At 36.1% G+C, this 18,348-nt stretch overlaps 4 protein-coding genes across 13 annotated transcripts in view; 2 read left to right on the plus strand and 2 right to left on the minus strand.

Moving 5' to 3' along the window:
• On the plus strand, positions 2,776–4,102 carry LOC105169243 (protein EXORDIUM-like 2). The gene has a single exon (XM_011089603.2). It carries the CDS (start codon positions 2,825–2,827, stop codon positions 3,737–3,739), a length of 915 nt encoding a protein of 304 aa, XP_011087905.1. The 5' UTR covers positions 2,776–2,824; the 3' UTR covers positions 3,740–4,102.
• On the minus strand, positions 4,600–8,047 carry LOC105169244 (polyadenylate-binding protein 2-like). Of its 7 annotated transcripts, XR_848397.2 has the most exons (8): positions 7,928–8,047; positions 7,675–7,777; positions 6,388–6,458; positions 6,056–6,247; positions 5,774–5,904; positions 5,544–5,607; positions 5,173–5,224; positions 4,600–5,067 (listed from the first exon to the last, which is right to left on the minus strand). XR_848397.2 is itself a non-coding variant. In XM_020695977.1 (6 exons), exons 2-6 carry the CDS (start codon positions 7,763–7,765, stop codon positions 5,559–5,561), a joined length of 531 nt encoding a protein of 176 aa, XP_020551636.1. In that variant the 5' UTR covers positions 7,766–7,777; positions 7,869–8,032; the 3' UTR covers positions 5,406–5,558. The 7 variants fall into 7 exon arrangements, 6 of the variants coding, with proteins under 6 accessions (XP_020551636.1, XP_020551635.1, XP_020551633.1 ...); XM_020695977.1 differs by lacking the exons at positions 4,600–5,067; positions 5,173–5,224 and having other exon boundaries at positions 5,406–5,607; positions 6,388–6,455; positions 7,869–8,032; XM_020695976.1 differs by lacking the exons at positions 4,600–5,067; positions 5,173–5,224 and having other exon boundaries at positions 5,406–5,607; positions 7,869–8,032.
• LOC105169245 (ABC transporter G family member 11-like) lies at positions 8,951–12,166 on the minus strand. The gene is made up of 8 exons (XM_011089606.2): positions 11,653–12,166; positions 11,382–11,461; positions 10,610–11,074; positions 10,453–10,539; positions 10,238–10,363; positions 9,911–10,105; positions 9,731–9,817; positions 8,951–9,637 (listed from the first exon to the last, which is right to left on the minus strand). The coding sequence occupies exons 1-8, from the start codon at positions 11,957–11,959 to the stop codon at positions 9,002–9,004; spliced, it is 1,983 nt and encodes a 660-aa protein (XP_011087908.1). The 5' UTR covers positions 11,960–12,166; the 3' UTR covers positions 8,951–9,001.
• Positions 14,778–18,348, plus strand: part of LOC105169246 (2-carboxy-1,4-naphthoquinone phytyltransferase, chloroplastic-like) — a 5,301-nt gene continuing 1,730 nt past the window's right edge. Inside the window, exons 1-5 of one of the 4 annotated variants that reach the window (XM_020695653.1) lie at positions 14,778–15,120; positions 16,511–16,763; positions 17,364–17,467; positions 17,817–17,888; positions 18,035–18,116. In XM_020695653.1, the coding sequence (XP_020551312.1) occupies positions 15,032–15,120; positions 16,511–16,763; positions 17,364–17,467; positions 17,817–17,888; positions 18,035–18,116 (600 nt within the window). In that variant the 5' untranslated portion in view covers positions 14,778–15,031. Of the gene's footprint in view, positions 15,121–16,510; positions 16,764–17,363; positions 17,468–17,816; positions 17,889–18,034; positions 18,171–18,348 lie in introns of all 4 variants that reach the window. The other 3 variants (XM_020695652.1, XM_020695654.1, XM_011089608.2) reach the window with 3 other exon arrangements.

Raw genomic sequence — 18,348 nt, forward strand, 5'->3', positions numbered from 1 at the left:
ATAATTGAATCAAATATAATAAAATTTAATCTAAATTAAAATTTTGGAGTTGTAGGGATGGAGAAGGGTACAGACACAATTGTGCATTGAATTGATTGGATAAAGTGGAGGAGGTAAAAATCTATTCAACCAAATATTGTTGCACATGCAAAACATGGGGACGGACAGCCATAAAACATGCGGCAATAGTTCCTATGTAACATTATGTTCCGCCTTACATCTCAAAATAAGAGTAGAGGAGTAATGGTGCACATGTAAAACCAAATATTTACTGTTCTTCCTCTTAAAATAATAATACCATATCACCAAAATTTTTATCATATTATATATATATATAAGTTTTTTTGTAATATGCTATTTATTATATTATTCGATATTTTCAAATTCAAAAATTTGAATTAATACATCAATAATTTAAATTAATAAATACATTCAAACATTATAAAAAAATAACAAACTAGTAGATAAATAGATATACCTCCGTATTAATTGGAACTCGAATTCACAAATTTCTGTCTTACAACTATTGAAATAGAGAATTTTAACTCAAGCTGAATTTGATCGTATTTGAATTAATCCTAATTCTCGTGACAATTAAAAAAAATTGACCAATTACGTATATTGATTTAGTAAAATCTTATTCCAATAATTCTTTTTTTCCTATCCATACATATTTTCTCACTCTTTCGAACCACAATATTATAAAACCAACTCCACACTAAGATTCTTGATTCTTTTATTGGATAGAGTCAAATAATGACATCATTAATTACATCAAAAAATTCGTCAATTGCATCCAAAGTGGATAACAAAGCATCAAACACAGTAATTATAAAACCTATGTTGGTTAAATTTTAGGATCGCATTGGAACGCAAGCAAACAGGAGATTATCTTAAATACCAACTCCAACAAAATGGTGTTAAGCATTTGAAAGAATCGAAATTGAAACTCCCTGGCAGTCCCTTAAACGAGGTTGTCCACTAGTTAAAAAGGTAGCTCATCCTCATCCCATGTCTTTTCTTCATCGGCAGCTGAATAGTTCGTCGGCAGTCGGCACCGGCCCACTTTCGACTGGCGTGCTTCAAATGTTCCCCCTACTTTTGCAGACCACTTTTTGTTGTTTTGGTATTCACCAAAGCCACCAACTTGGACTCCCAGCCACAATGTTTAATAATGTCTTTTATTAGGGGTAAGGTCTCCTTAAATTGGTAAGGACGTAACATAGATGTCCTATAATAAAACAAATTATTCATGTGTTCACCCAATTCTTCTTGAACATAAGTACGTTATAAGAATTATAATAATTTAATTACAGCTATTTGTTATGTTAATAGTAAATAATCGTAGCAATTAATTATTGACCGCGATCACTTAACGATTGTTTGACAGAAATATTTCATCCCAATTGATTTAGCACAAAAAAGAAAATGAACTTCAGAATTTATACGAATTACTCTTATTTTACAAAAATATACAAATATATATTTAAAAACATTAATATTATTATTTAAATTTACTAGTATTTTTATATAATTATAAAAATAGATGAAAATGATTTATGTACACATACAAAAAAAAAAATGGGGGTGTAAATATAATTAATTATGGGTAAATTGAAATGAGATAGGGTTAGGTTAAAGCAATATATAGATAGATAGTAGAAGCAGCATTGGAGTATGGAAGAAGCAAATGAACCTCAAAAACTACAAAAAAGAAAGAGAAAAGGGATGAATGGTGATGGTGATGTCATCATTGGGAGAGTCCAGGTGTGGGCCCCCACACCCCTCGAATTATGCAACCACCCTCTAATAAACTATCCCTCTGCTTCTAGGCCTATGGGCCTCTCTACCTACTCAAAACCCCTCTATACCTTGTTTGGTGGTCCCAAAATATAAAAACTTTTTTCTTTCTAATTTTAAATTCTAGAGATAAACATCCTGGTGCACTGCACACTATTTATTTGAATTGATGAGATGAGAGTAAAATAATGTGATGTCAGGGAAAAAAGAAAAGGTATGATATGATACGATGATGGAGGTGGTGTAAGTGCACCAATACTCACCAGATGGCAATTCGGGCAGGTGGGGGGCTGCCTGCCCGCTCCAATACCCTATGACGCGTACCCATACTCTCTACGAAACACCATTCAATTCATACAACTTAAATACTTTGAACAACAAAATTATTGTGCATCCATATTCCCTAATCATATCATATCTTAGAATTTTTAATTTCATTATTCCAAACAAAATTATAATTCAAATAAAAATTTCATAACTTGATTACTAAAAATACTAAGCGTTTATTTTAATTTAATAGGATGGTAATGAGAATTCATTCTTACAGGTTTTAAATACCGACATTTTTTACTATGGTCTTGAAATTTTTGTGTTTTGTTTGTTGGGTTTCATAATTAAAATATTTATAGAAATGAATATTTAGTTTTGAAATGATTTATTATTCTTTTATTTTATTTAAAGGTATTGAATTATGGAAATGGATTGTTTTGGTGAAACAACAGGAAATGAATCTAAATTAAGAGAAATATGATCATCCTACATGGCTTTCTTGCATTGCATGGTAATAATATCCCACGTCGGCATCAAATTGCGTTCCCATTATCCCACGTCACCATCCCCCTCACACGCCCTCCCCCCAGAAGTTCCAGCCTGGCAACACCTCCTCCCCCGCCAATCCCATCTCTCCACGTGTGGGCCTTGATGTTGACATCCCCCTTCCCACAGCTGTCCCCGCCATATAAATACCACCACGCTCTCCTTCGCAATTCCAACCTCTCACTCTGTATCTTCATCCAATTGAGCAATGGCCTTAACTTGCCTTTTTGCCACTCGCAATTCCATGTTTTTACCACTCTTCTTCTTGCTCCTCTGCACCTCTTCTTCCATGGCTGCTCTGGTGCAGGAACAGCCGCTCGTTTTGAAGTACCACAATGGCGCCCTCCTCAAAGGCACTATCACTGTTAATCTCATCTGGTACGGCAAGTTCACCCCCATCCAACGCTCCATTATCGTCGATTTTCTTCAGTCCCTCAACTCCCCCCTACCCCACCAGCCCTCCGTCTCTTCCTGGTGGAAGACTACGGAGAAGTACAAGGGCGGTGCTCGCTCATCCACGCTCGTCGTCGGGAAACAATTCCTCGACGAAAACTATTCCCTCGGGAAGTCCCTCAAGAATTCCCATATTGTCTACTTGGCCGCCAAGGGCGGGCACTCCAGCGGAGCGGTTAACGTCGTATTGACGGCCAAGGATGTCGCCGTCGATGGGTTCTGCATGAACAGGTGCGGCAGCCACGGGTCTACTCGGGGGGTGAACCGATTCGCCTACGCTTGGGTTGGAAACTCGGAGACCGAGTGCCCGGGCTACTGTGCGTGGCCGTTCCACCAGCCGCTTTACGGCCCGCAGACTCCGCCGCTTGTGGCGCCGAACGGCGACGTCGGGGTGGACGGGATGGTGATCAATATAGCCGCGGTTCTGGCGGGAACAGTGACCAACCCGTTCAACAACGGTTACTTCCAGGGGCCGGCGACGGCGCCGTTGGAGGCTGTGACGGCGTGTACGGGGGTGTTCGGGTCGGGAGCATACCCGGGGTACGCAGGGAGTGTGTTGACGGACAAGACCACCGGTGCTAGCTACAATGCGCACGGAGTGAACGGTCGGAAATACTTGCTGCCGGCGATGTGGGATCCACAGACGTCAAAGTGCTCTACCCTCGTTTGATTTCCGTACGACTCGGGGAAGGAAAATAGGCCAAAAGAGAAAAAAGGGGAAGGGGCACTGGTTCACTGCGGGCGGATGTACTCAAGTAAATATACGGGAAGCCGTTAAGGGTTTGTAGGGTTGAAGGGGGATTTGTCGTTTTGTATGATGTGTATATTTTTCTTTATCTTATGAGGGGAAAAAGAAAAAAAAAGATGGAATGGAATAGGATAGAAAATAAATAAATAAAATAATGGAATGAATTTTGTAAAGGTAAAATGTTGAATGAGTGATTTGATTTTGATTGGATGGTTGGGACGGTTCTGCTTTTTGTGTGCAATGCATGAATGAACATGGGATGGGAGAAGCATAAAAAAGGGGGAATTTGGCAGGCTTTATTCAGATTCTTCCTTATCGCATAAATTCACCACTATTTAGGCCCATCGAAGTGGGTCTACGTTTAGATTTTTGTATGGTCTTTGGATTTTCATCAACTTTGATTTTGGCCGTTGATTCTCTATTAATAATACTAAGTAAAAACTTTGTAATAAGGATATATTTGTCGCGATTAGAATAAGTAAGTTGTTATCAACCAATTATAATCAACATGTAAATAAATAAATGAATCTCTTCTTGCTAACATTTCGTGTTTTCATCCACTTTTTTCCCGCAAAAATTTACTAATGGAATATTTTATTACAAAGCAATGTTGTATTTAATACTGCAATTAATATATAAGCGTCTGTGCAAATATTTTTTTTGGAAAAAAAAATAAAAAATGATGAAATAAGGCATCCTTTGCTGGCTGAAATGAATAATAAGCCATAGAAAAGAATAATTGGTATATAGTGTGACAATTTACAGAGAAAACAAAAAAGTAGAAGTAGAAATGGGTGGTTGTGATGCATTTGCATTGGCATGGGCATGGTGGATGGTGGTGGGATGTTGATTGGTGATTAAATGGAAAGGGCCGCGAAGTTATGCATGCTTAGTGCGTGTTAGCATTGAATAACTGAAAAAGACAATCTTTGATAATAGAGTATGATGGGGGTGGCAACTCTTTCAAGTTACTTGGAGACCTCTTTTTCGTGCTGGCCTGCATTTATTGGCCTTGTACATAACTCCAAGCTAATATGTAGTTATGAGCCTAAATATCGATATTTTGACCACCATTTGAGTTGTACTTTGTAGTGGTCTGTACAGAATAAGTACGTTATCAATTATAATTAATGATATCAAAGTGAAAAAATGGGTATCTCAAGATGCTAGTGTATGTGTAGTGTTTTGTTCGGACATTCTACTTTGTAAATTATGGATACTGGTAATCAGTATGTTGATTCCTTCACGATCTATCAATAAGACATAAAACCAAGTTACAGTTTAGAAATTAAAAAAAAAAAATAATGATGATGATAATAATAGTTGGAGATTCCCCATGATAATAGTGATGTTACCTTGAGTTGTGTTGGCAGGCTGAGGTGAGAGCACTCTTTCATGTACATGATTCTATTCATCAAACATTCAAAACATACCAAAATCAAGATTAGAGTTGGATTTCCAGTGACATATCCAAGTCAAATTACTGGATTCAGAGACGGACAAGATCGCAAAGTAAATTTAGAGACCACAAGGATTGGATTTGACTTAGTGTTTTCAAAGACAAACTAAAAGGAACAGATATAATAACAATAAAAATAAATAAATCAACATTACTACAAATATTAAGCAATTTGTGTTCCATAAAAGCTTCATTCCATTACATATCATTGCAAATTAGAACATACAGAAAGTGAGAGGAAAACCATTGAAAGCGTTGACAACATACTCCTAAAATTGAGGCTCAGAAGTATGGGCTGTATCGCATTGATGCCCTGAACCTGGGGACTTTCCTGCAATGGACACAAAAGCACCTCATCATGCACGACCCAGAAATTAATATGCCATAATGATTAAGACAGATTCTTCAAAAAAAAAGTTGTTTAAGCGGATTGGTTTTTGCAATTGCACACAGATGATTCTGTGAACAGTACAAAGATGCAGAAGAGTGATCTGTACCCATATCCATAAGGGGGATATAAGTAAGGAGTAGGCATGTATGGAGCCCTGGGCCGGTAACCCATGAAGGGAGTAGAACGTCGAGGGCGGAATTGCTTCATCCCGGGGATGTTGGTCCTCTTGGCTGATACCTGGAAAATTTTCAGCAGAACACTTCAAGAGAACAGATAATACATAGACCATGACAATACAAGAGTATTATAAGGTTTAGTAATTGAAGAGGCTGTTCTACAACTCAATCTAACAGGAAAGCATAACAGATATGACCGGGACGCAGACAACCTTCAGTTGCCGACCATGAAGTTCGGATTCATTCAAAAGAAGAGCCTGCTCAACTGCTTCTGTTTCAAGAAACTCGACATATGCATATCCTTTTGGTTGTCCATACTTGTTGGTCCGGATAGTTACTCTGTTCACGGTTCCACATGACTGGAAATGCTGCTGCACTTCTTCTGGTGTACATGCATAATCCACCTAGTCCACCAGAAACATCATAAAGCACCTCATGCAGGCATAGCAGCAAACTTCATAAACACAACATAATTGTCCCAGCTACAAGTTATTAATACGGCAAAGTTCTACAACTCAAGTCACTGACAAAGAAGAAACCTCACATTGCCAACAAAGACCGATCTAGCATCCACTTCTTCTCTATTTGCCCGATTAGCTGCAGCAGCAGGATCTGCTGCATTACAAATATGCATATGGGCATAATTAAGACAGTCTCATGCACTATGAGAAAAGAATAATGATTATTTCACCAATGATGTTATACAGATGTGTTACTTTGGCAACATGTAAGTGACCACCACTTTCATCCATCATGAAATCAGAATGAAAGACGCAACCTGCATTCTCAGTTCTCAGGTATGGGCTGCTCAATAAAGGAAAATCAGTAGTCTAAACATTTTAGGGATAAAGTTCCGAAGAGACCTGGCCACATTAGATGAAGCCCACAGTTTTATGATATCACAGAAAGGAAAAAGTCAACCTGTTGAGTTACGGAAAGTTCACTTTCAAAAAATTTATTCCCCAAATGACGAGTACTTCATCTTTCATTGACTGCTAATATGCTAAATGCAAAACAAGTCTTTTAGTCCAAACACTCCAAATTTTAGAACACTATTTGGTCCAACAAACACCTATCTCCAGATAAAATTGTACCAGAAGGTAATATAACAGAGAGCTAATGACAAGAACCAACTGCATACTTCTTGAATAGAGAATCCTCTATGTTAAGGTTAAGCTCTGCTGACATGAGGTTTTGCTTAAAGGATGACTAACTACACCAGGATCAGAAAAACAAGTACATACAGCTCAACAGCACATTTGTGTGCTTCTTCTATCATCAACAGAAAAGTAGATTATGGTTTATGTCACAAACGAGAAACTGCTGTCCGAATGTGTTTCGCGCTGCAGAAAATCTAAACTATTTTCTTTCCAAAGGCATGAGCACTTAAGAAGCTGGAACCACTGTTTAAAATACTTTCAGTAGCAAAAATTGCATCAATCTTTGGGCACCTAATAGCTGAAAATAGTGATGTGGCATAATCCACCATAAATTCTTAAGTGGGATTCAAACTCAACCAATAATAGCAGAACCAATCCTCCTATAACCAACTTCCAAGAAATGAATTCTCCTATAATCAGGCTCCCAAAAGCTTTACCAAATACAAATAACGCTAAGAACCTACAGATTCACACGCGAAAAATGAGGTCACGTACCCTAAACATAAATCATTATACCATTACCACGTCGTAGGCAGTGCACACCCTCCCTTGTCACATTAATATAATTCTACTAGTTAAGAACGAAAACATAATCCAATATCCTGATATGAATGCGACAGAACCAAGAAATCTGAGTGCAAAATCTGCTGTATTGGGGGTAAAGAGGTAACCTTGAACGGCGCCCATCTCCTGTTCCACTTTCGCCTGCATTTCACGGAGAGCGGCAGCTTCGTCCTCCATCTCCTTCAGCCTCTTCTTCATATCATCCAGTTCCTATACATTCATGCATATAAGTATTCGGTACGGACGAAAAGTTAGGGTTTTGATGAAGGGGAACAACAAAACACAATTAAAATTAAATCACAATAATGGAAACGCAGAGAGAGGGAGAGGGAGAGAGAGAGCGATGAAAAGATATATCACAACGGCAGCTCCGCCCTCCGCCTCCGCCCCCGCCGCCGCCATCTCGACGTCGCCCTCCATCAATGTCTCTGTCACAGACAGTCTTTTTCTCAAGGAAATAATAATTTATGCAAGGAAAATAGTAATTATACAAAGAATGACACTTTTACCCCTAGTAATATTGGTGCCTAACTTGTTTTTGCCCCTCTCCATTTAGGCTAAAATTTGACACCAAAAAGTTGAAAATACTTCAAATATTCCCCAATTTTTTTATAATTCAATTTAACGAAAGACAATATCCTTATATCTTAATATATTTATTTAACATTTAAAACACACACACACACACACATATCTCATTTTGTCTCCTTTAAGGTAATATATTCAAATAGATTTTTAAATAATATAAACCTCTTTACAAAATAATAATAATAATAATAATAATTTGGTCCTTTGTAAATATATGGTTGTAGGACTTTTTTTTTTATTGGATTTCATTGTTAAATCTATTAGTATGATATCATACTAATATTCAATAACATATTATTTTATATTTTGAAAAATAATTTAAAACCAAATTTGTTGATGTTTGAATTTTAGAGGGGGGCAATGCGTTATAGATTATAACAAGGGGTAAAATGTATTTAATCTTTTACTAAGGTATAAGGATATTTTGGTCCAATTCGCAAAAATTTCCAAATTAAAGGGACGTTTTAAGGTTTTAATATTTAGAGGTTATTCTTGATACCATATGGTAAAGTGAATTGAATCGATTTTGTTTTTCTAAACAATGATATATTTACATTAAAAAAGTAGCTAGTAATTAATTTAGTATAATTAAAAATAATTGTAATGAAAAGACATAAAAACTCACTCATTTAATGAAATTCGAATCAGAAGTATTTTGTATGATTACATGACAAGAGTCAGAATATGATTATTCTAGCGTGATCATATATTAAAATTAGCAATTAAAGCACAATCGATGAATACGCAACATTTAAATTTTTATAATATTGATTTAATCAAATGAAAAAAAAAGAAAAAATAAGATGAATAATCAATCCAATATCATGTACATCTCATTTCTTCGCCTTAGTGAAAGGCTGATATGTTCTTAACAATCTTAGCAAGTACACTGTTCATCTTTTCATCAATCTTCACTGTAACAAAGAAAAGAACTCTATAAACAACCACCATCCCAAACAAAACAGCAAGATCAGTCCACTTGGAATACCCCATCTCCACCTGCCATATATCCCTCAAGATGGTCTCACCCTCAATTGTCGATGGCCCTCCTAGTTGATCGTTACGAAAACGTCGGCCTTCAAATTCGTTCTTGTACAATCCCTGGTAGGCATACTTGTGGAAGGCGACGTAGTACATTGGGTACTTCCAGAAAAGCGTGGGTAGGTCCTTTGGCAACTGGAAGAATCCTCCGCTTAGCATCATTAGACCTTGAATGCCGGCTCCAACTATTAGCCCCAGAAGGAAATTTGGCATGATTGTTGCAACGATCATCATTAGGCTCTCGACCAGCATCATGCATGCAAGGAGCACTAAAGTGAAGTACATAAATTCTATGTTTCCTGGATGAAGGCCGGAGAGGAAGTAAGTGATTGCACCGGGGATCGCTGAGATGAGTAGCAGAAATGGTGTCGAGGAGACTGTGTGGGCGACAACGAATGCTGCAGCCCCATAGTGACCGTTGAGTCTTTCACGTCGAAAAACCTGCATTTGACAAGAGTAACAGGCTAATTTTCTCTAATGTTCACGCTCCGTCTATGAATAGTCTGCATGTGTAAGGTGGATTGAAGGTCTCACCTTCAAGTCCTCTACAAATGAAGGGAAGCCGCCAATTGCCATTATAGTCAACAGTGAAGCTATAAACATGAGCAATGAACCTCTTTCCTGCAACAACAGAAACACAGTAAAAGACTTTAATATGATCGCAATTTGCTTGGCTAATAAGCTGATTGAGTAGTTTCATGAACTTTTACTTACATGAATGGAGTTATAGCTACTACCTACATTATAAAAAACACTTCCTAGGCCAAAACCCAAGGCGACATAAATGGCTAGCCGTAACCAATAGTAGCCCAGATCACGATACATGTTAACAAACGACCGCTTTGTGAGAATGAGGCATTGTGTCAACAAGTTAGCTTGACTAGCCTTCTTCTCAGTTGGGCCTCCTTCCTACAAGACATAAAAACCATAGGGAAGATAACATGTGAAAATCTGCAATTGCATCATCACAGATTCAGGATATCTACGAGATATTGGTTTGGCCGAGTCGATGTGATTATGTGAATAGCTTCAGCTGCTTACACGTTTATGTATTTCAGCCACTAATGTCTTCATCTTCTTACAAGTATCGGACGAATTATAAGATGCTATGAGCAGATCAATTACTTCCTCTACAGTGAATTTGCTTCCAGTGCCCTGCTCAATGTCCTAACACCATAAAAGACACAAATCAGAAGTTCGCAACAGTAAAATGAGGCGATCAGCTCCTTAAATGCTGCAAAATATGATACGCCCACCTCATCGAAATCAGTATTTATCATTTTAAGACAGTGATCAGCTGGATTTTGTAGAGGTGGACACGCATAGCCATTCACTGCAAAGAACTACTCAGATCATTAACAATCTCATGTTAATATGCTCTTTGACCTTGCAATATAAGCATTATACACTCACCTGATTGGCTAACCATGAGGGACCAAAATATATCATTCTTCCTGATGAGAGGAGGCAAAGATTGTGAAGGAGCTGGAAAACTTCACTAGTCGGCTGATGAATGGACAATATAACCGTCATTCCATATTCGCGGGCTAGTTTCACTATTCTGTTCATGACAAAGTATGAAGCTGCACTGTCAAGCCCACTTGTCGGTTCGTCAAGAAAAAGAAGCTTCGGGCGCTTTAGAAGCTCTGTGCAAATGCTCACTCTTCTCTTCTGCCCACCACTAAGACCCTTTCTTCCCCATTCTCCGATTCTAGTATCCATCGAATCCTGCAGTCCCATCTCCCTTATGGTCCTTTCCGCAATTTCCCTTTTCTCGAATTTCGACATTGTTATGGGTAATTGTAGCTGAGCTGAGTAGTAAACGGCTTCTCTAACCGTTAATGTCCATGTTAGGGTGTCCTCTTGCGTCACATAGGCCTAAGTTATAATGAAAAGAATAACATGAGTCTGTGTTTGCCAGCAAAATCAATTGATCAGCTCATAGTACAAAATGCGATACTAAGTTGTTTGCTTTTTGATTTCGTGTGCAGACTCAACATTGTTAACGCATGACTGGGTTAAGATATGTTGGATTGATTTACAATGAGCCTTATTTACATGTTTTCAGCCTTATCTTGCCGGCAATTACCTTCTTTTCATATTTTCCTACACATATTCACAATCTGACTAAAATCAACTCATAACTCCAATATATTAAGAAGAGGAGATATAAAATAGCTGATACCGAAGTTCCATAGGCGAGCTTTTGTTTCTGACCATTTATCAGGATTTCCCCTTTCTGCCTTGTTCTTGAACTCAGCCTTCCTGAAATTGGTTTGAACATCACAATTTTTCCTCATTCCCTGTAATGGGAAAAACTAATAGCAGGGAGAAATGCACTTAATCGCAGGATTTTCACAAGAATGGAGATTTGCACCAAAAAACTGAGAACGAGCAAATTTTTGATGGACTGTCAAAGTAATAATACAGGAAATAAAAATAGAACAGTAAGTGACCTGCCAATGCGTCGAGAAGAGTGGATTTGCCGCAACCAGAAGGACCCATAATCGCTAGGACCTCACCAGGACAGGCGTAGCCAGTAAGTCCCCGAAGAATTGATTTCGCCCCGTCTCTTTTTCCTGTTGAAACAGTCACCCAAAGCTCCTCCCACGTCAAGTAAACCCCACTTCGCTGTAAAACATCCTGGGAAAGATTCACATCAACTGGAGCTAACCCAGCTCTTACTGGATCAAGAACTGACCCACAACTTTCGAACTTCTCTTTGCTTATTATCTCTTGAGAATGTGAATGAGATGAATCCATGCATGACAAAAAAAGGGCGAAAAATGGAAGGTTTGGTGGGTGTACACAGTTACGAGGGTTAAATATGCTACATTCTTGTTGTACAGAACCCGTGGATAGAAAAAGGACAAAGAAAGATTCAATGGGAGTGTCTCGTTTCTCCAGTTAGTCTCGTGACTGTAGAGAGCAATATATGTACTCCTTAAAAGGGAGCTGATGACGACGATTGTGGTCTTGTTTTCTGTTGTTTTCCTTTTGTGAAAACCGATGTTTGATGAAAATTTGAGGTTGTCACGGGTGCAAACTCCAAAGCAAGGAATTATCGGCGTCAAGATTGTGTGCGCTTTCATTTCATTGTTCGCGAAATGTTTTGTTGTTGTTGTTGTTGTTCGGCCTCGGATTGTTCATCCGTAGAATTTGGTCACTGGCGCAAATGAAATGTGCCCGTTGCCGTTGTTTCATTAAGGTTTGGCTGTCAACTTAGACTTGATGGCTGTCTGTGTGGATCTTTTTATCACATATTGGTTATTGTTAGCAACTATTAGTATCATATATTAATACGTGAGTGACATATAATTTTTTTTAAAAAATTAAGAATATAATTAAATTAAATTTATGAATAATACAAGAGTGAGTGTTGGTTTTAAACGTTTAAAAGAAAGTACAAATGCGGACTTTGACAAATATAAATGTTGCTTGCCAAATATATATGAAATCAACGTCTTTTTATTTAAATTTGATTGTTTTTTCAATATTAACACAATAATAACTATAGTGTATTTGGAAATGCATCCCTTGCGCTTTGCTCTAGCTGCTCAAAATTTGACCACAAATCCCAAAATTCGCCACGTGGCCACATTTGATCCCGTGCAAAAATATAGCATCAAAAGTTACACTAAACTTAAGATCATTTAGAGGAAATCCCTTTTTCTTTTAATACATTTGAGGCATTTTTATACACATAATATAAATATTTAAAATTAAAAAGTCTAAGACTTAAGAGGGATATAAAAAGATGAGTCTTTTTTTTTAAGTCGAATTATTTTTCAGTTATGTTGATTGAATTACAGTAATCAAATTAGACATCTTGAGGATGACTTAGGCAAAAGAAATATTTTGCATTAATTAGATTCTCTTAGTTTGAATAATTCGATTTGATCTCATTAACTATTAAAAAGAAAAAAGAAAAATAAAATCAGAGCTTGATTAGAAATCAAGCCCATGTGATCGCAGCAGAGGGAAACCCTTATTCAAAACTACACCGTCGGATCGGAAAGAAGGCAAGGAATAGAACCGTCCGATTAGATGTCATCCAAAGAATCTGATAGGAGGCGCGACAACTGTTCCATTATGATGTATCTTGCAAAAGATGGAGGCACATCCTACGAAAACGACGGCGTTCCCAGTTTCTTGAAAGAATCAACGTCAACACAACGCGCCCACAACTGCCGTTATATGCAAAGCCAATTCGAATTAGCCACCTGGTCTATGAAAACCCCGCCCCTATCAGTGACAGAGTTGTAGGAACTAGTAAGTCGCACCAGATTTAATCCTATTTTCTGCTAATTAATTATTTGCTTTACTCCAAATATAAATAAATAAAATTAATAACAAAAGAGTGAAAAAGAAAATTATTATATCACTAATGTTAATGGTCCACCAAAATCAATAAATAGTACATTCATAAATATAATTTTTTTTATATTAATATATTTAAATTGTACAAATCTTATCCAATATTACAATTAGACCAAAAATTCAACATTTTTGCATAGATAATTTTTTTTTTCTTCCATAAGTAATTTCATCATTTTGCACTACATTACATTAAAAAATTTTAAAACGCTTTTATAAATAGAACACATTAGTTTAATTCAAAATAAAAATTTAATACATAATCTTTTTACAATAAAAAAATAACGAATTATTACCTAAAAACTTTTGAATAAAAATAATATATATGTATATTCATGCCAGTCGAATATTAATACAAATATATAATTTATATTGTCTTGAATTTATATTTTTCAGTAAATATAATATCAATATCAATCTTTTTTTATTTAATTATAATAATTTATTATTAAATAATTGAATATTTTCTCTTTTCTAAATATTAGAAAAAATGGATAGTAAAAAAGAATTTTAAATTACAGAGAGAAAATGTGTGTGTGTGTGTGTGTGTGAGAGAGAGAGAGAGAGAGAGGGGAGTGTGTGAGTGTATGAACATAAATATTTTTGTCTTATGACATTAATTTTTTATATAGCTTATAAGATCTTATTAAAAAAGTTAATTTTTTCTAAAGAACTTATAAGATCCAAAATATTTTATTTTGAGACCTTATAAGCTCTTTTATAGAAAATTAGACGGACACTTTGAAGTTTATAAACTCTTTAACATCTTATAAGATGTTTTTAAGAATTTATAAATTTAGCCAAACACCCACTAAATTAGGCATATGAGCACCCGAAAAAGGTTGGAGTCCTCTCTAATTAAGTCACATGAATTTTTTTTCAAAGGGTTGAATAATAATTTCATCAGTCAACGCATTTGTATGAATCAAAGTAAACACACCTATCTTTTTATGCTGATGCAATAATACATGTAGGCAAATAGTTTACAATTAATTTAGGGTGTTTTTATCATTTATTCTATCACTCATTTAGTAAACGGGATCTCAATGGATTATTCATTTTATATGTTCTAAGATTTTCTTTTTATATTTTCAAATAATTTCTTTTTCTTTAAAAGGAATTAATAAGGATAAAATAGTAATTTTTATTATACTATTTATTGAAATGCGATAGGTATTAATCTCGTGGGATTAACTGTAACAACGACTTCCATACCAGTGGGGTGGATTTATTTTATCTCTTCACTTCTCTTCTCCGTCCAATCCATCCGCTTCACATTTTCCTCCTCCTGCTCTCTCTCTCTCTCTCTCTCTCTCTCCAACTAATCACTCACTGGTTCACAGCAGACTGGGGTTTCATCATTGTTGATTCTCAAACCGATTACTTCTTCGTGTGTATATATAGCGTCCACGCATCTTGTTCTCAGGGCAACAAAAAAATTGCTTGGCGCCTTCGGCTATGGCAGCAGCCACGTTCTGCTCCATAAGCCATGGCTATGGCGTCAACAAGGTCAACTATTACCTTTCCAACAGGCGCAATATCAACAGGCAAGTCTCGATTTTTCTTCATCTTCTTCTGGAGTTTGACTTTACTTTTTGGACACTGTTCATTGCAATTGCTCTCATCATACTTGGATTTTCTAATTTTGATTTTTGACTACATTCTGAGATTTGGGTTTCAACTTTCAAGAGATCTAAGAGGCAGTGCCGCCTCTGCTCTTCTTCCCTACCTGTATCTGTTTCCTCAAGGTGTGTTTGCGTTCACCACTATTATATTGTGTGGTAGGAGTGGTATGCTCATTCTATGGCAGATCCGGTGTGTGGTTGCCAGTTGGCAGTGGCGCCAATTCCTCAGTATACCATACCATTACCAATCATTAACACCATCACTATTTTTTAATTCAATTATTTAACAGTTTAGGTCCTTTAGGATCCTGGTGAAATCTTTAAACAACTACTCACATTGACTAATTATTTTTGACTTGTTCTATCTCGCTTTCATTCATTTACTTTTACATATTAAGACCGACTAAATGATTTATACATTATATACCATTTATTTAAAATGCTATATATATATATCAATTATATAACTATTAATATCGAGTGTAGTATTGATAAGACTTATTAACACCATTTTTTATAAGAAAGAACCAAGTGGTTAAAGTTGTGTGGATTTCTTTTTTATGGTAGTGAGGCATGAACCGGGACCCGTGCAACGTACTTTGAAATTGACGTGTTAAATAGTCCGACTTTTTGTTTTAAATTGATATCTTATGCTATATTTTTGGAGATACTTCATATAGAAGTTCATACCATTAAAGATTGGAGATACTTAATAATTAACTAGCTGAATGTGGCATGCGATGTATGTGCCAAAAAAATTTATAGATATAATTTAATAAAAATGTTATTGCAGGAAAAATGATTATGACAAAAAATAAATAATTTTGCAAGTGACTATTTAGGGTAGGAGAAATATAAAGAAAATATTAATTAAAACTAAATAATTATTTTAAAAAATAAAATTTACCACTCGTAGATAGTTGGGGAAATGTGGATGTTAGTGAATGGAAAAAAAAAAAAAAAGCAGATCGAAAATATGGGAGATATGAAAGAGGTGCTCTCTCTTAATATAGAGTATAGATTAATATGATAGTTTTGAATAAAAAATTACAATTTATAGTTTATATTTCAAATTATTCCGACATGTGAGTGATAAATTTGGGACAAATGAAGTATTTGCTATAGGAAATATTTATTATTTATGATCTAATTCTTAATAATTTCAGTTATAACTTAGTTATGATATCACAAATTAGCGTGAGGGGTTCCTGTCTTGAGTGGTGAAAGAAAATTGTTTTTATTTTCAAGCTACTATTTTGCAGATCATTAGGACACTGATTACATGAATTGACTCCTGCTGACACACTCTTAGTATCAGGATTTATCAAGTATTATCTCTTCCAGATGCGGGTCAACGGGCATTATGCACAAGAACATGTTTCAACGAGACAGCCATAAGGCAATTACATTCTGAAGGAGTGCATCATGGAACCCTGTTGAAGTGTAGAGCAGAGCATACTGAGAGTAGTATTGAAGAAGAAAAGGAAGAAAGAATCTCTACAGCAACTTTGATATGGAGAGCCATCAAACTACCAATGTACACTGTTGCTTTGGTTCCTATAACGGTAAGTGTAATATCGTACTTTACATGCACGTGTTAACTTACCAAGTTCTTATGTTTTCCAAGAATCACTTGTTGATAACGATGAGTGGGATTGTAAATTTTGTCTTAACACATAGCTCAAAATTAATGCTGTCGTGATAGCATGAAGCACTTGTCCTTGAACCAATTTATATCTGTGCGATACAATTCATCAAATACCTCTGTAAGTTGAGAATATTTCTTTGGCACTTTGAAGCGTAAACAAGAAGAAGGTGATTGCACAAAGCTCTGAAAGTTTGGTGAGCTAAGAGGAAATAATGAAGCCAACCAAGAATGTTATGGAAGTAAAAAGTTCTCTTCAGATTGTTAAAATTTACTTAAAACAATCTTGTTTGCGTATAGGAATTGAGTATTAGATACGAAAAATAAGCTTGAGTATGAAGTTGATAGTATTTATTTGCATACATCGGACTTACCGAGTTTGTAGTCTAACTTCAAGGTTAAAAACAGTCAAAATGTTTATATTTCATTGTGTTTATTACTGTTGGCATCTAATACAACATCGATTGTTTATGAATTTTGTTTATAACTTTGCATTACGAATTATTGATTCAACAAACAGGTAGGAAGTGCAGCAGCTTATATGCAAACAGGTCAGTATTTTGGAGAGCGTTATCTTAAGCTAGTGGTTTCTTCGGTTTTCATCATAGCATGGCTCAACTTAAGGTCAGAACTTTACCTTTTCAGAATACTAGTTTTCTTCAGAAATGAATACTTCCTAGCATTCTGTTCACCTACCTTCGAAACAAGAGTTTGAGCAGGAGGTTAGGATTTCTTAGGGACAGAGTGACCTTTTCTAATGCACCTATTTTTCGATTCTCTGGCAGACTTCATATGGCTCATTGACTCTTCAGTATTTATCCTTCTATATGTTGCATTCCTATTTTTGGCTGAACTTCTTGTTTCTCTCGGGATTTCATCTTGAAGACCATTCTGCATCCATTAGATCACAGAACATTTGAACGTCCATCTACTGACTTCGTTTCTTGTTGGTTTTTACATGTACTCTGGCCAGCAATGACGTTTATGATTTTGACACTGGAGCAGATAAAAATAAGAAAGAATCAGTTGTTAATCTAGTTGGCAGGTGAGACATCATCTCTTTACCAAAGAACCTATCCCCTCTCCCTTCCAGACCCTTCACATAAGAATAATTCTCCATATTATTCTGTTTCTATTCTAGAATAAACAAATAACGATTGCAGATGGTGTATTGTGCTGCTCTTTAAGCAGGACAGGAACTCATATTTTAGCTTGGTTACTACTTGCACTTGGTCTAGCGGGCCTCACTCGGGTGTCCTTAGAAGCTGGAAGTGTACGCTCCATATCTCTGCTTGCTTACGCCATAATTTGTGGTTACATTTACCAGGTAGAAAAAATCTATCTTCTTGCTTGGAAAATTTCTTTATGTTTTGCAGCAAATATCATTTGCTGTCTGGTGATTTACCTCTCAAGTTCTTGTTGGACTTGAAAGAGGAAAAATGCCTTCGAGAATGTGATTTGTGAGGCTTGCTTATGTTTGAGTTTTATGTGCTTGTTTGTGTTCA

Source organism: Sesamum indicum, linkage group LG8 (genome assembly GCF_000512975.1).
Source record: "Sesamum indicum cultivar Zhongzhi No. 13 linkage group LG8, S_indicum_v1.0, whole genome shotgun sequence".
Taxonomy (NCBI): domain Eukaryota; kingdom Viridiplantae; phylum Streptophyta; class Magnoliopsida; order Lamiales; family Pedaliaceae; genus Sesamum; species Sesamum indicum.